We start from the raw sequence: 16,798 nt of genomic DNA on the forward strand, positions 1-16,798 counted from the left end.
GCCGCCGCCGCGCGCCATCTCGCTCGCTCGGGGTGCTGTGCGCCGCGCTCAAGGCTCCGGCCGGCAAACCCGCCTCGCCGCGTCCCCCGGGTACTCTAGCAGCGGCGCCGCGCGTTCCGCGGGAGAGGCGGCGCGGTTGGGGGGTGGCAGCGCCACCTCGCGGCAGATCGCGGCGCAGGCGGGGGCGAGACAAAGGCACCGGCGGGGGCGGCGGCCTGACGCGGGCCTCCCCCCCCCCCCGCCTCCTCCCGCGCGCGCCCGCGGACCGTTGGGGCTGCGCGCGGCCCGTAACCGCCGGGGGGGCTGTGTTCAGCCTCGGGACCGCCACTCAAACCAGATATTTATTTATTATTGGCACTACAGCAGCTTTCTCACAGCATTTACTGAGAGAATCCCTCRGCCAAATCATATCCAGGCTCCCTGATAGAACTGAAGCCTGCTGATTTAAAGCTATCCAAATATAGATATTTTTCTCACATATTTCTTGGTATCTGTTGGATATTAAATCAGCAGCAGGGCATATACAGGCTGGCACATACTTCACCATGTGTATTGAATGTTACTTCTTGTTCTGTGTTAGCTTTCTTATATTCTTTGACAATATTGTTACTAACATTCCTTTTATTCTCCATGTATTTTGAAAAACATGTTATTATCTTTAATTGTTCAGAGTTTAAAGCGATGATATCAGTACACCTGGTTGGAACAAAAGAGTAAGTCTCACATAAATGCATCAAAAATTTTATACCAGATCGCAGACTCTACCTACACTCGTACTTCCTTTTTAGTCACATGGTGCCTAGAGACAAAATCCCCTTTCCCCCCAGCCTACCTTACCCTGCTTTGAGGGYGTTGCTAATTGAGGGATTCTCTCTTCAGAGCACTTCGCGTATAAAGAACAGAGCAGCTTGGCCGTGTGAGGAACATTTTACGGGAAACCTGGAGATAGGAAAAGCTGTCAGCAACTCCAGGAGAGAGCTGTGCGTTGGCTTGCCAAATCTGTCTCTAAGGAGATTTCAGATTAATCAACCAAGGCAATCAAGTCTGCCTATTATTGCTATTATTGTTATTACTGAGGTTGTCTCAGTCCCTAGAAGGGCTTGTCACAGACTAAAAGCCCATTGAGCTAGCAGCTGTACAATCCCCATATCCCAACTAATGCCTGACATAGAGCTTGCAGTCTAGGTATAAAACGAGCTGTACACAGACACGTAACAAAAAGTATGGAGAAACAAGAATCGAACAACTTCATCAGCAGTGGCATTTCACACACCATCAAGAAAGCATTTTTTTCAAAGCATCATAATCAATTAACATTTTTAACTATTTTATACCAGAGTCAAGGAGTAAAAGCCCAGCCCCGACTGCTGGCACAGAGTATGGACACCAAACCTTTCACAGACCTTCCAGAATTCTGTGGTTGAACACAAAAACTGAGTCCCAGGCTTTGGTCCAAACTCTCATAGCTAGAGCCTTAATTGCAAACATTACCCACAGAGACCTAATTTGAGCATCAACTAGAAACCTCTGCTCTGCTTTGCAGGAAGGTTAGCATGCCTGGCCCAGGTACAGCATTCTGTTCCCTTATGAAGTCTTGAGTGAAACTAATGAGACCATGAAACTCCATCTGTGATCTTCCTGTGCATTAGCTCTCAGCCTGGCATAAATGGGGTCTTATAATTCTTTGCTGAAACACACAAACAATAAACCCAAACATTCCCCTGCCATACCTCCATGCTGCTAAATTTCCTCAGCTATTTCCAACCCTCAAAGGAAAACTAGCTAGTCATTTCTGAAACAAACATTAATCACCATTTCCTTCTCCCTTGCAGGTCTACACAGAGCTCCCTTATAGATAGTCATCAGATTTGATTAATGAACTCCATCTGGGGACACTAGGGCTTTGTTAGCCTGGATTAAGACTTGAAGATCTTTGCTTATAAATGCTTGCCAAAAGATGCTTGTGATTAATCGGCTATTTCCATTTTACAGAATGCTAGTCTCTGGGTATAAATAATAAATATGTGAAATCTCTATGGACTCAGCTATCCAGAATGATCAGCTGTAACCTCATCTGCAACAAAGTGAGTCAGATCTCAGCCCCTGTGAGTTTCTTACTCATTTCTCTGCTTACTTCTTTTTTTAGTTACCTTCTGCTCTACCTCAAAACTAAGCTTGCCTTGAATGAGTACAGTCTCAGGTTAATAGCTATGAGGGGCCTGCCTTGTGTTTAACTTGACTCAATTGCCTTTACAAGACAGCAAAGAAAATGGCTCCTCTGTTTTGTTACGAGGAGGAATGTACTATCCAGAGAGTTACAGCTGGGACCTAGCTGCTTATGCAGCTGTGAGCAAATGTGAATGGCTTCAATGTAAAAGCAAAAACACCACTTTACCTCTTTCCCTCTCTKGGAGCAATTGTCTACAGGGTAAAACTTTGGATACATGTCTAGTGGAAAGGGAAATGGATACTGTGACACCAAACAGCTTTGTATTTGTACTAAAATGAGCTTGGCAGCAAGCTGAAAGACAAAGCAAACAGGGAATTGGCACCCAAAGCAAAGTAGGGCTTAGAAACACATCTGTTAGTGCCTTCCTGCATTGGACTTCATGTAGTAGCACAAGGTATGCACAGTTGTCTTCTCCCAAGAGATCTTTCCAAGCACCTGCTTGCAAGTACAAGCCAAGATTGTGCAGCAGACCAACAAAAGTATTTACTCTCTCTGTTTAGTGATTCCTGATGGCCCTCACAGGAGGTGCAAGTATAACACACTGTCTTTGCCTAGTTGCTTCTGTGGAATATGCCTGTGGGAAAGATCTCAAACACTGATATTCTGGTTTCACTCTAAAGCAAAACTGGTCTTTGGCTTTGAGGATCAGCTGTAATTCTGCTGCAAGTCTGCTAGACTTGTCCTCTAGCTGAATATGACTCAGATACTTGGTACATCACAGAACTGTGCCTTTAAAAAACTCTTAAAAGTGTGTGTGTTTATATATTTCTTTGGATTTAACAGTTCCCATCTGTTGAGATACCTGCCCAGTCCACTCTTGGTTCAACTCATGCATTGAAAGTAAATGATTGTACTTGGAAACATATGGGAACTATTGCACTAGGAGTATTTAACGAAGCTAAGTAGCAAGGATTATACCACACTATTCAACCTCACCTGAAAATGTAGAAGAACACAAAGAAGTATATTAAGTTAAGAGAATGTATTGTTTAAGAGTATGTCATACCAGATACATTTGAGGGCCTCACAAACTGGTAGATGGATGGATCACTGCTGATACACAAACTACTTCAAGGCAAAACACACACAAGTCCTAGCCCCAAACCACCACAGAGGAGACAGGGATTACTTCAGAAATAGCTCCACAAATCTTTCTGCATAAGGCTGAGAGACTGTGAGGTCTCCGTGTTCACAGTTCTTCTTTCCTCTTTCAAAAGACTGTCACTGTCTCTTTTGTTCCTTGCTGCCCTCACCCCAGCTGCTCCTCTTTTCCTCTGACCGGCCCCTTTCCTCTTCTCTGAACTATTCAGTTCAACAACATCTCTCAGGAAGGGAGAAAACCTCCAGTAGGTATAATACTTCAGCAGAGGCCTAATAGGTGCCACAAAAAGGGAAAGGATGAAGTCACAAGTCAACTCTGCTTACACTCCCCTTCCCCAGCACAATATTTGCCTTTTCACACCATCATGGACTCAGAATTGCTGTCTTTTGTAACACCCAGATACTGTTGTGCAGAATTGCTGCTTGTCCAGTAGTTCTTCTACCTAATTTCAGAGTTAACTCTACCTGATTAATAGAACTATACACTGGTCTCTAACAAATTGTCTTATTTTTCTTTCAGACCATTTCTTAAATTTCTCAAGTCTATTTTTATTTTTAGTCTTATCTACCACTGTGCTTACCATCCCTTTCAATTTGATGGTGCTCTCAGATTTCACAAACATAACTTGTCTTTAGTCTACTCACTAACGAATTGTGCTTGGCCCAAGGTGGACACCTCTGGGAATAACCACTAAGTACAGCCTTATCATGGTGACTATGGCCATTACAAGCTGCTCTTTGTATACAGTGTTCTAGCCACTTCTGCAGTCACTTCAAAAAAAGGTGACAGTTTCCTAGCCTGCTTATGAGAATGTCATTTCAAACAGCATCAAAGTCTTATTTAAATCAGGCAGATAACATGCTCTTTTCATCCCCCCCCCCCAAAAAAAAAAAACTCTGTTACATTGTCACAGAAGAAAATTAGGTTGATTTGACACCATTTATTTAAAAAAAAATCTTTACTTATTTCCTTATTATTTTCTGAGCACCTATAAAAGGTTTAATTTATTTGTTTTACTGTTCTCGAGGAACTGAAGGGAGTATAAGTGGTACGTAACTTCTTAAACATCTTTGCATTCCTCTCTCCTATCCCTTTAAAAGTAGATGTTGTATTTGTGCTTTTCTGATCTCTGTAATCTCACCCATCTTTTCAAGGAAAATGGTTATTGCTGCTGAGATTACTTTAGCAGTTTTCTGTTTGTCTTGGCTGAAATTCACTTGGCTCAGGTGATTTGAAAATACTACTTTTAGTTAAGCACACTCTTACTTTTTTTCTTGAATTGTTATTTTTTGCTGCTACTGTTAACTGTTTTGCTACCTGATCACAGCTAACCTTTATAAACTATCTTCTGTAGCTGTCAATTATCATTTAATTAGCTCAAGTGGCAGAAGCCTGTGCTGTCCCAATGTTTCAGTTCAGCTGATGACCCATATGGCTTCTAGGATGTAATGAAATCATCTGTCTATATGATGGAATTTCAGCTAGTCAGCTTTTATTTTTTTTTAATCTTCTCATTACTTCTTTACGAAAATAATTTGTCAATAAAGTTGTAGAGTCCAACTCCAAAAGTAAGTTCTGTAGTTGAAGCTTCTTCTGTAACCAAACACACTGTGTCTACATATAGACATATGCATGTATCTATATATATTCTGTGTCTATTTTAATACAACTTTAATTATAGGAGCATGTACTTTCTTGTCCCATGATGCCCTTCTTTCAATACATAGAATAGTCCATGTTCTAAGACCAAACCAAGGCTGTACAATGAAGCAGCATAAGACTCTTAATTTGTTTGTTAGAGAAATTGGAAGGTGTAAAGAGAGCAAAGCCAGGAAAAGAGAGAAAATTCTTATGATTATGGTAACTATATGATTCTTGAATTAAATTGTCTCTTTTCATTCAGCAGATTGCCAGTGTTCTGATTTACAACTGCTTAAATCTAAGTCTCTTGCCACTGGGTGCTATTTATGTGGGCCACATTTTCTAGTGCTCGGTTTGAGATACCAGTCAGAAAAATTCTGAAAATCTAAAGAAGTACTGAATACTCACAGGTGCTCATGAAAGGAGCTTCTCTTTCCACACAGAAAATACCTTATTCTGCTAAGTATTCTGAAAAATCAGCTGCAAGGCATTTCAAAGGGGCATTGAGACTTAGTACATGTTTCTAGGTTTTAAAGTCCTTGTGCCTTTATTTCCACATGTGAGCTCAGGGACATCAACATTTATGTCACATTCTATGGCAAAAATAAATTTATTAGTATTTATGAAACACTTACTTAGATGCTACAGTGCCATATGTTGTTGGGGTACTGCTTTGAACAATTTATGGTAAAATGGCCTTTGGCCATACTTTGAATGAACTATGGTAAAACAAAATACTGGATTGACTGCTTGTTAAATACTTTCCTGTGTCTCCACTAAATAAGGTTGGCACACCAGAAGAATAGCATGTACTCCCATGATTAAAGGTTGCTTCAGAATGCATACCCATAAGGAATATAGGAGGTAATTTTATATAGGTATGTATAAAATTAGCATGATGCAACTTCTTAGTATTTGCCATTGTACCTTCACGATGTTCAAACTGTTCTTTTAGATGTTTTCATAAGACAGGAAAAAAAAACATTGAAGTGGGTTTTTTCTTCAAATTTCAGTTCTGCCACTGGATGGCAACATGATCACAGTCACTTAGATGAAGCACTACCACCTGCAGAATTAGGCAGCATGCACCCAGCAAAGCAATTTCTGCATAAAGGTATGACAGAAGTCAGGCAATAGCAACAAATATTTTTGTTTTATTTGTATTTTTACATAGCTCTTTTTTGGAAGGTAGATTTTAAAAATTCTTTCTACATTTAAAATCTATTAATCTGGGTTTCTGCTTAGGATGATGTTTTCATGAGTTCTAAATCCCTGGATTAGCGAGAGGATTTCTGAAGGAGACTATGAGATGCTTACTTGGCATGGTATCATGAGAAGTGAAATATTTCCTGTTGTTAAGTAACTGAAAACCTGACATGTTTCTACTCTAGAAATAACTCTAGCAGACTTTTCTGGATTAACTGTTAAATATGTTACAACATAGGATTTCTTTGCTACATTCTAGAGGAATGTCAGCAGTTTAGGGTTTGATTTTCTTTATAATTTATAGAAATGGTCTGGTCAGATTGAATTCCAGAGCACCAGGGTCCTGGAGAGCACCTGAGTGTTCATGTCCAAATTAGTTGCATTTGAGATAGCAAAAATCCAGCAGAAGTGTATCAAATAGAGTATTTGAAAAAAGTTACATTTTAGGAAGAGGTAATAAATACAGAGCTGACACCAATGAAATGAAATGGCACCTTGGGGGGAAACACAGGCTATGTTTTAGGACATAACAAAAAAGAACAACATTTAGCCTAGAAGTCTCATATTAGCTACTCCTATTTCAGACTGAATTATCTCAGAAGCAAAATCTCATCTATCTTGTTCTCCACATGCTCTCAGTTTCACAATCTTTATCTAACTTCACTCTGTGCAACAAGTTTTTATTTGTTGCCATTAGTAATCCAGCTGCATTTTCTGTGTCTCTGGAAAATGCTCCCATTTAATGGGGTTGTTCTGGACAACAAAGCAAAGATAACTCATTCTGTGAAGCATTTGCTTTGTGGATGCATAAGTACAAGCCTTTAGTATCCTTTCCAACCTCCCCCCCACGCATGAATGCACGCGCACACACACACGCGAACACACACACGCTCTGGCTAGTCATGCAGTTTAATCACCATAGCACAGGGATTTGTTCCTTATCCATCACACTGGAGAGAGAGAGTCGGCATCTGATTGAACCTCAGCCGCTGACTGAGGCCTTTTCCAAGCAGGAARAGAGGAGCCCATTTTAAATCCCCATTTGTCTGCCTGCACTTGGAAGCAGACTGAAATAAAGCTGAAAAGGTGGAAGTTTGGATATTTAAAGAAACATCTACCTTAATGCACCTTTAAATGGAGCACTGTGAACATGGAGGACAGGATCTCACCTTTAAAATCTTTTAATTTGTATGAGTTCCAAGTTTGTACAGCTTGAGCTGTTGGTTTACAAAGCAGCAGTGTGAAGGAGGGAGCAAAGAGCTGCTGTTTGAGGAGGGAAGAATTACTTAAGTTTGTTTTTATTTATGTATATTGTTGCTAAATCATGACACTAACAGGTATGTGACAGTGTCAAATGAAGGAGTAGGGGAAGAATAATTTTATATTTTCCTCGTCAGTTACTTTTTGCAGGAATTTCTCGGGGAAGTAGGTAGGATGACAAATGCTGACTTTGTTTTTTTTTTTTTCTACTAGACAAGGCAGATGTTCAGATTTGTATAATGTTCTATTGAAATAAATGGCAAACACAGCCGTCAAAAGAGACTTGATTTTAGAGGGAAAATGGAGCTTCAGAGCAATCCTGCTCTAATAGTAAGGCTGGATAAAGTTACAACCACCAAGCGAAACTCTTGTCTTAGAGGCTGTTTAAATATTAGCATTCACTGCCTCAGCAGTGTGTAATTGCACTGTAGAGGAGTCACTACTATTATTTGCTTTTGGTCACTGAAGAGTAACTCTACTGACATATATTAGGTAAGACCTGAGATGTCATTTAGAAATGACACTACATGTGCCCTCGGATGATACAGCCTACTGTATTACAGTAGTTTTCTTTTTTTTACTATATAGAGATACTAAGACTTACTTCTGCTCATTTCTGAAGTCACAGGGGAGCTTGTTTGAATAAACTAGTGAAGTCTGTATGAAATTCCTTGTGTTTATTAATTCTGTGCACAATTTTTGATGGTTAAGATGTTAATGAAAATCTCTGTTATGATGGATAGATATACTAGTAATTGCCTGTAATTATATGGACAGCTTACTACACATATATTTTAAAAATTAGAATCTGATACTTTCATAGTCAAGAACAAGTAATGGGCCTTAGAAAGAAAGACTGTTGGCCTAGGTAGATTTCCCCAGAAACTGTTGGATTTGTGCCCAGCATTGTGTAAAAACCATTCAGTTTACTTTAAATATTTGGGGTTGTTAGGATCACAACTGCAGGTGATTCAGACAACTGGGCTAGAATTAATTAAGCTATATTTGTTTTACATCATAGTGAATTTGCTCTTATTTTTWAATAGAGATAGTTGACTCACCCATCTCATCACTGTAGTAGCAGAAGGAATTYGGCAAACATATGAAGATAGTCAAAAAACATACTGGTTTTAATGTACGTTACTGATGAAGAAACTTATAGTAAACCAAACCCTGAGGGAGCATTTTTCCTGGGAGGTGGATTTTTATCCTATTTGCCAAGGAGAACATGTTATCGAATTAAGTAGGCATATTTTTTATCTTATGAAGTTAAACTTCTAGGTGAAAACAAATGCTTGAAAAAAAAAGAGCCGTACAGATGGAGAGATCACATTTGGGCAGAAACTGTGTATATCTGAGAGGACTCTAGGTCAAATTCATCCATGGCATACCGAATTTCAGTGGATGTAAACAACAATAGATTTTTGCTACCGTTTTTCTTTTTAGTGAAGGTTTTGTTTTAGCTCACTAAAACCAAGACTATTTATAAGAGGCAAACATGTTGCTGGCCTGACTCTGACTTACCCTTTATTTTAATGCATTCTGACAGGCTTCAGCTACAACATAATGGCAAGAAATTAGGGARACTGAAAGGTAATGGAATTGGGTGACCCAGGGGGATCCATGAGAGGCCCTCAAGCTTGTTTCTTTGGACTGCCTTTCAAATGCAGTTGCTCTTCACACAGCTATGTGAAAGGACGCTTAGTGAGCTTTCTGAACCCCATGGCAAAATACCCTGTTACTAGACAAAATCACACCCATAAGCTCTGCCTCATCATTAAGTGGCTGCCTATTAGAACAGAGATCATGCTTTAGTGGTTAATGCAGGCAAGGCTTCATCTATGTGATGACCTTTCTAATTCACCAGATTAATTGAGAAGTTACATTTCCAAGTAGATTAGCCCCCTTCTATGGATAGTTTTATTTGGAACAGGTCTGAATTTGCTTCAGCCTCTCTCATGTCTTTCTGAGTTCAGATTTGCATTCAGGGAATGATTTCAAATGGACTGTTTAACTTCAGAAATGAACCTGGATTAATCTTTTGACTGCTCCCACATCAACAAATGTTTGGAAAGAAGCAGAAAGGACRCTGGTGCCACAGACGATTCACTGCCTGAGATGAAAAGGGCTTGCATTAGCTTTGAGCAAAATGGTGTCCATCAGAGGACAGRAACAGGAGCATCCTCATTGTCTCTCTTAAACATTGGTGTAAATACATGCTTCAGTGTGGAAAAATGGCTTGGAGTGGCTGTGCTTACCTCCTGGTTGCAGTTTCTGAAAGTTATCTGTGGAGGTGATCGCTGTGGGATCTATGGAGCAACCCCTGCTGGTAGCCTCAGAGTGAGGAATTGCAGAATCTCAGCCTCAGATTTCAATTCACAGGCCTGGCAGTTTCTAAGGGTGAATTCAAGAGACTAACTGCGGTCAAAGGCATGGTTAATTCTGTGACTCCTTCTAAAGAAATGGGATGGGCAAATCAACAGGCAGAATTAGCACCTTCTTCACTCCCTGGGGAATACATGGTGTAGTCATACAGACACATATTGCTTGGTGTAAAGGTCTTCAAGTTTAACATCACCTTGATGGAAACCATGATAGTATAAAATTGTGTCCCTTTACTTAAAAGGTGAGAACCTCAAAGGCTAATGATTTAATTCTCTTGCTCCATTACCTCAATCCCATTCTGCCACGCCAATAAGTTTAATGTCCTTTGTCAGGCTAACTTAACTGGATGTAGGAATTCCACAATATACATCTGTCATGCAAGGAATTCTATTCCCTTGGTGATGTTTTGCAGCGGGTATCATACCAAGAGCATTTTTCCTAGTATTTCCAGCTGTTGTGTTGGATATGGCACTGCTAGTTTGATGAAGTCATCTGAATTTGTTTTAAGACATTCAGGTAGCCTTTCAGCTCAAAGATCTGTTATACTGAGGCTGTGCCTCAGAAATACCTCGGCTAGGGATTTCATACAGGGTTTTCCAAAGATTCATGTCTCCTGTTTAGAAGAAATAAAAGTCAGGTAAGTGTTTGGTATATGCTAGCAGGAGTGTATGACTGTAGAAAGTCTGCATGGGAAAGCATCAAGGGTATTAATATTTACATGACTCAAAGAGAGAACTTTATTGGTGGATTTATCTTTTAAATGTTCAAAACAGAGACAATTCTGGAGTACTTAGGGGCTGTAAGAAATCTTCCCAGCACAGCTGTGAATAGCAGAACCAAGCCAAAGACACACAAGACCATATTTGCAGAGTTAAGTGCATTTCCTATTTTGGTATGGAATTGTATCCTTCCCTACAGATTCTTGGGGCTAAAAACCAAACAGATACCTAATGAGTGAAATTAAATCAAAAAGTATTCATTTGTGTGCTATAAAGCAAAAACAAAGAACAACCCAGACTTCAGAGATATGATAGTTCTGTATATGCACAAGTTAACGAGAGGTAAAACGGAACCATTTCATACACACCGCAAACTCGTTCTCCAAAGAGAGTTGATTTGTAATCAATTATCTGCAGAGAATGGCAGTATCTATCTCATGGCATTGTTTTTAACAAAAGTTAAGCAGAAGCATGACAGCAATGCTCTTCTAAAGCAGGATACATCTTTATTCTCCACCCAGGCCAGCAAGGATGGGAAGAGGGAATGCAATTAAAAATAACAATCGGCAAACACACTGTCTTTACTTAAAAAAAAAAAAAATCCAGACTAGAGAAGCCAGAAACACACTCAACAATCAGAATTACTAGAATTCCTTGCAGTTTGACAGTGGCACATACGCAGAAATTATCTGTGAGTTTCTGAAAGCAAGGGTAGAATAAGAAAAACTTGTGCTTTTTTCCTATTACAGCAAGTGATTATGATTATATATTTTGCAGCAGGCAAACAGCAGTGGGGAACAACAAGCAAGAGAGGAAGCTATCCAGAGCTGTTTTGAGAAAAGTTGGAATGATTTTTTTTTTAAACAAATAGCACCAGAACTAACCCCAAGCTCAAATCTGCCCCCATCAAAATCAGTGGCAGAGCATCCTGACTTCAGCAGGAACAGAGGCAAGCTTGGTTAAGTGTAGAGAAGTAGAAAACATATGATGGATTGTTCCAGTATATCACCCAAAAGGCAGCCTCCAAGCAGTTTCAGTATACCCAGAAGCATAGCTGCCATGGCAGAGGAGGAGTAATGCAACTTCTCTTTCTTTATGTTTACATAGCAGTAAGAGGCACAGATTTGGTTTTGGCTCTGCTATAGCAAGCTCTTTGCAATCCTGACAGCTCAGCAGACATTTCACATGGCTGTATTCTGTAAATAGCTAGTATTTGTAATTCAAGCCCTTTATAAGCTGAAGGCTTTGTGCTACTGACTCCAGTCTTTCCTCTAACCTCGGTCAGCCGCTGCTTGGCAATGACAGCTGAATTGGGCTCTTCTCTCTCTGCAGTAATGCACATTTGCCAGCATCCATCCTTCCCCTAAAGCAACTTGTTTGCCACGTGTTCGGTCCAAGGTGCACAAATCCCCTCTTTTCTCATGCTGCATACCTCTCGGCAAAGAGTGAGAAGACTTGCCAATGGGCCTTCCTACCCAGAGCTTTATTAAACATCACTTCTTCCCACTCTCCAGCCTTATGGGCACCTACTCTTTCACTGGGGAGGAGATTAAGCAGAGTTGCTGCACTGGGTTAGTATAGACTGCCAGAACTGGGATTGTTTATCTTCAGCTTCTCTATTAATTCAGAGGCAAACCAAACTCCTTGATTGAAACAATCCTGTGAAAGGCATTTCTTTGCTTGAATTGGTTCCAGTGGCACATGTCAGCTTCTTTGAACCCCAATGAATTACCTGCTATTGCCTCAGAGGTTGGGGTGTGGTCTTCYTTCTCTTTACTGGAAGTGAGCCATGGCCTTTAAAGACTCGGCCAGTAAAAACTGAGCCTGATGCATCAGGAAGCGCCAAACACAGCCTAGCTGTATCTGTGCCCAGGGACACGTCTGCATTGTCAACAATAAGACCGAGCCTGCTCTCAGTATTCGACCTGCATACTGTTCACACTGTCAATTCTCAAACCAGTGCTAAGAGGCAGCTTTAGATGGACCTCCTAGAATGGGACAGACCAAACATGCAGCAGGGACTTTACTTATTTCTCAACATCAGGCATACAGCATCAGACAGACTTGTTTATACATCACAGGTTCCCAAACGTCCTGGGACACCTGGACAGCCAGTCAGTCTAACCTTGAGATCATCCTTGAAATGCAACAAAAGCTTGAGTTCCTGTGAAATCCAGTTTCTGCATGTTTCATTTTAACATCCTAAAACGAGGGCAGCTCCCCCTCTGATAGGGAGACTGGGGAAGTGAAACACCTATATAGACATGAATGACTGCGCAGCCTATACTGACTGCACACTATGAATTATCTACCTACACGCATGCAAACGGTGGGCTGTTCTGGGTTGGGGGCAGAGCCAGACTTCCTAGCAGCACCAGCTGAACTACAGCACTCAAAATTATGGATGTTTCAAACATTTGTAACTCAGTCCTCATTACGGTCTATTATACGTCTCTCTAGACTTCCTCATGTGCCCTCCTTAGGCCCCTAAACCCAATAGTCCAATGCCAATCCCCCCCCCCCAAAAAAAAAAAAAACCCACAACTTTTCTGCTAGTAATTTTGTAAATAGACAACTAAAAATTCTCCAGCCTATGGGGGCCACCTCAGCCTGGCTGGAGACACCATGCAAAGTTCCAAAATTGGAAAACCAATTATAAAAATGAGACATTGAGACATGATCGGAGGAGGAAGTATAATCCATTGCTCTTCCACATAATTAAGCAGGAAATGAGTGAGGGGATATTTCCAGAGTTGAGAAATTAATGCAGTTTGCASTTGCAGTAACAGATGTGGGCTCAGGGACATCCCCATTCTGAAAGAGTAATTCAGCATCTCTTCCATAAGGGCAACTTGAAAAACAACCATTTCAGTGAGACTTTCCAGTCCCAAGCACAAATCCACAACCTTAAAYAGACGTGCCACCAGTCTACATATAAATGGCAGTGACATTCAAACTGACCAGCCCTCCTCAGGGTAAATGTTTCTTACTTATATTGCAGCTGCTCTGACTGTAGGCTCTTGGTTGTTCTCTTGCTGAAGASTCCTGAAGCCCATTCCTTCCTGTGAATGCACTTACCAAGATCAAATGCAGATACATCCTAATCACATACATGTGCACCTGCTGCAACCTGAGGTTCTTGGTGACATATCTGCCACACAATTACATTCCCACACACTGCATTACAGAGCAAGCCCTAAACTTTGATCATGTGATGGATGCATTTCAGGTCAATGTATGTCGTGTGCTTTTATCAGGAGCTACACAAATCCTGGGCACAAGTATTGTAGTAGGCTATCTTTCAAACTCTGACACTGTCTCAGCAGTTAGCCCACCTGGAAGGTTTGTTCATTTGTCTGAATAGCTGAAAAAGTTTTGCCAGCTAGGAAAACTGCAGGAATACTGCACACATTGCAACTTAGCCTACACCTCTGAATGAGTTCCTGTCTCCTAAAATTCATCTCCTGAGTAGAGTCTTATTTTCAGTGGGTCTACAGTTCACTGTTATCTTCTATTTCTTAAGAATAACTTTACAGAAGCAGGCTTTTCAGCTTATATACCTGCCATCCCACATACAGGCCCAACCCCATGGACCTGGATTTTCTCACTATTCTACAAAGTTGTAATTAGCTAAAACAGATGACAAGTCATTGGAGAGCCATGCACCTCCCCACTCAGACCACAAACAGCTAGCATACTTGCATTCTGTCACATTTAAAGGGCACTCTGAGCCCAATATTTTATCTTCTTTATGTTTTYGTTTAAATATATTTATATATAAAAAATCAGTTATTTTCTAGATGAAACCAYTTGCTTATGACCAAAAGAGTCAGCCAGGACAAAGGCTCAGACTGCCGAAGTCTCAACCCCCTGTGCAGAACTCTTGCCAGAGAGACTACCTGAGATATTATCAGAATCTAGCAGCTCGACAATGCTGTACGGAGAGCAATCTTCCAAACCTAGCTTGCTGCAGAGCCAGCCACAGAAGCCCTTCTCCATATCCCTGACAGCATGCCACCAGTCCCCAAAGGACCATGTTACCTGCGTCACAGCTGAGTACAGGCCTAGGGAAAAAGACAAAACCATGATTATAATTGGATAGAAGATGATCAAAAAGGGACAAAATGTGATTTTGTGCCAGAAGGTCCTCTCTTCATTGTACACCAAGAAGATGTTATACCATGTAATGGTTCCATAGTAGAAAGAAACCACAAAGGACATTACAAAAATGATGGGGAGGCAAATAATGGTCCAGAGGATGATATGGGGGCCTCTGTCCAGCCCAACATCACATGTCTTTTTCTTCTCAGGTATGTCCTCTTTAGGAGGTTCCTTTGACTTAGCAAGTTCCTGCAGCTCTTTATCTGTTAGTGTTACGTGGATGTCCACCATCTGACCCTTCTTCTTTCCCCTGGTGATTGTTCCAGTCAAGGTGACATATCGGCTGTCTAAAGGCATACTCCAGACACCTACAAATACAGATAAGCTTATCAACATTAGATCTTTTTTTGGTGCAGAACATTTTTTATAAGTTCCTAAAGGCCATGAACAGAATCAGATAGTACAGAGGGAGTTATATTGTATTCAGCAATACAAAAAGGATGGGACGCAAAAAAACAGTGCAATATAAAGAAGATATCACAAAAGAAAATGGAAGAAAAGCTAATAAGGGAGAAGACAGGAATTCTAGATGGCAAAAATCAAAACTCTAGCACCTTCACTGGGGACAGTATGTTAAAAGAAAGGGCTGAAGAGGCTTACAAGAAAGTAAGCTGGTCTCCTCACAGATTACTTCCTGAATAGCATGGATACTTGGGATGAATTAGTTAAAAACAAAAATGACTCTTGTTATGGAATAAGCATATCCACCCATGGAGTTATTCTAGAATAGCTATTATTCCACTTTAAGTTTGCAATATATCTCAATCCAAATTAATTTTCATTCTAATAGGTCAAGAAAGGCACCAGGAAGGAAAGTGTTGGGATGTGTGCCATACCATGTGTGTCTGTGTCACAGACTGCCTTAGCTTCCAGGTGACATTGACTTAGATGGCCCCTGCAGTGGTACTGAGCACAAGCTCAGTGGGACTGAAGTATTCTTTCTCCTGGACTTAATTCTGACTAGCCTGGAAGGCAGTCTTCAGAGGCTTTTCTAGTGAGGCTGGGCCATTTGAAGTGGCCCATAAAAACAGGAAGCCAGCAAAGAAGCATTAGGATTGGAYTTAGGATTGTAGACTCAGATATTTTGTTGTGGCTGAAGGACCAGGAGTGTGCATTCACATTTATACCCCTTATACACATTTATACCTTTTCTGAACCTTTAAAATGGCAGCAAGAGCTCAAACCTTTTTTTCCTGCACTGTCTTGGTGGGCAGTGACTTGTCTACGGAAAGGGGATGTTCTCAGGCATACATACCATCCGCCATGGAATGACCCAGGAACTTGGAGCCTTCCTCRGAGCTCCTCTCCTCTCCTTCTTCATCTGCCTGCTCTTCTTCCACCTTATTCTCATTCTCCGACCGATATACTATTATTGACTCAGGACGGGACTCTTTCTTCTTCTTTTTCCTCCGGTCCATAGTAGCTTCTCCATCAAASGTGACAGTCGTTGCCACAGCCCTCCTCAAGGAGCCACGGCATGGGCTGTGGGTTCCAGGCTTGTTTTCTTTCTGCACTGTCTCCTCCATCCCACTATTGCTCTCAAGCATCTCACTTGGCATCTTTTGGCACGTTTCCAATCTACCAGTTCCTASACTTAGAAATCATTGATATCTAATGGTTCCAGGAATGCTTTATTTCATGAAGGTGCCTCACTGCTGACATCCAAACTATGCACTCCATTTCCAGCCTAAAATGAGAGAGAAGGCGGAAAAAGACAGTGTCTATTTCACACCAAATAGAAAAAATTGCCAGAGCTTTCCTGTAAATGCTCACTTCCATCTGTTTTAACTGTTGTGTAAGATCTTTATTACTGTCTTGTACATCAGTTTTAATATACAGATACATGTTTTTGTAATATCATCTAACCCTGATTCCTAACTTCTAATTTTAAATATAAGAAAGAAAAGATACTCTAAGATGAAATAATATTAACATTTACAAAAAGAGATTAAACAAGCACAGCTTATTGGTTGATTTTAACATTCCTCTGCAATTCTAGCAGCAAAGAGAAGACAATAGGTTTGGCCCAAACACAGGAGAATGAAAAAAATGAAACCACAGACAAAAATTGAGTAGTTAAGGGACTGACCTAGA

At 40.8% G+C, this 16,798-nt stretch overlaps 1 protein-coding gene and 1 long non-coding RNA gene across 2 annotated transcripts; one reads left to right on the plus strand and one right to left on the minus strand.

Annotated features, from left to right (window-relative positions):
- Positions 1-10: 10 nt before the first annotated feature.
- On the plus strand, positions 11-2,034 carry LOC146592483 (uncharacterized). Its single transcript, XR_014896574.1, has 2 exons — positions 11-90; positions 1,833-2,034. It is a non-coding gene; the product is annotated as an uncharacterized LOC146592483 (long non-coding RNA).
- An 8,503-nt stretch (positions 2,035-10,537) lies between these two features.
- TMEM169 (transmembrane protein 169) lies at positions 10,538-16,387 on the minus strand. Its single transcript, XM_085310978.1, has 2 exons — positions 15,960-16,387; positions 10,538-15,012 (listed from the first exon to the last, which is right to left on the minus strand). The coding sequence occupies exons 1-2, from the start codon at positions 16,261-16,263 to the stop codon at positions 14,390-14,392; spliced, it is 927 nt and encodes a 308-aa protein (XP_085167104.1). The 5' UTR covers positions 16,264-16,387; the 3' UTR covers positions 10,538-14,389.
- Positions 16,388-16,798: the final 411 nt, after the last annotated feature.

This window comes from Rhea americana, unplaced genomic scaffold (assembly GCF_003343005.1).
Source record: "Rhea americana isolate MKP2758 unplaced genomic scaffold, rheAme1 scaffold_33, whole genome shotgun sequence".
Classification (NCBI taxonomy): Eukaryota; Metazoa; Chordata; class Aves; order Rheiformes; family Rheidae; genus Rhea; species Rhea americana.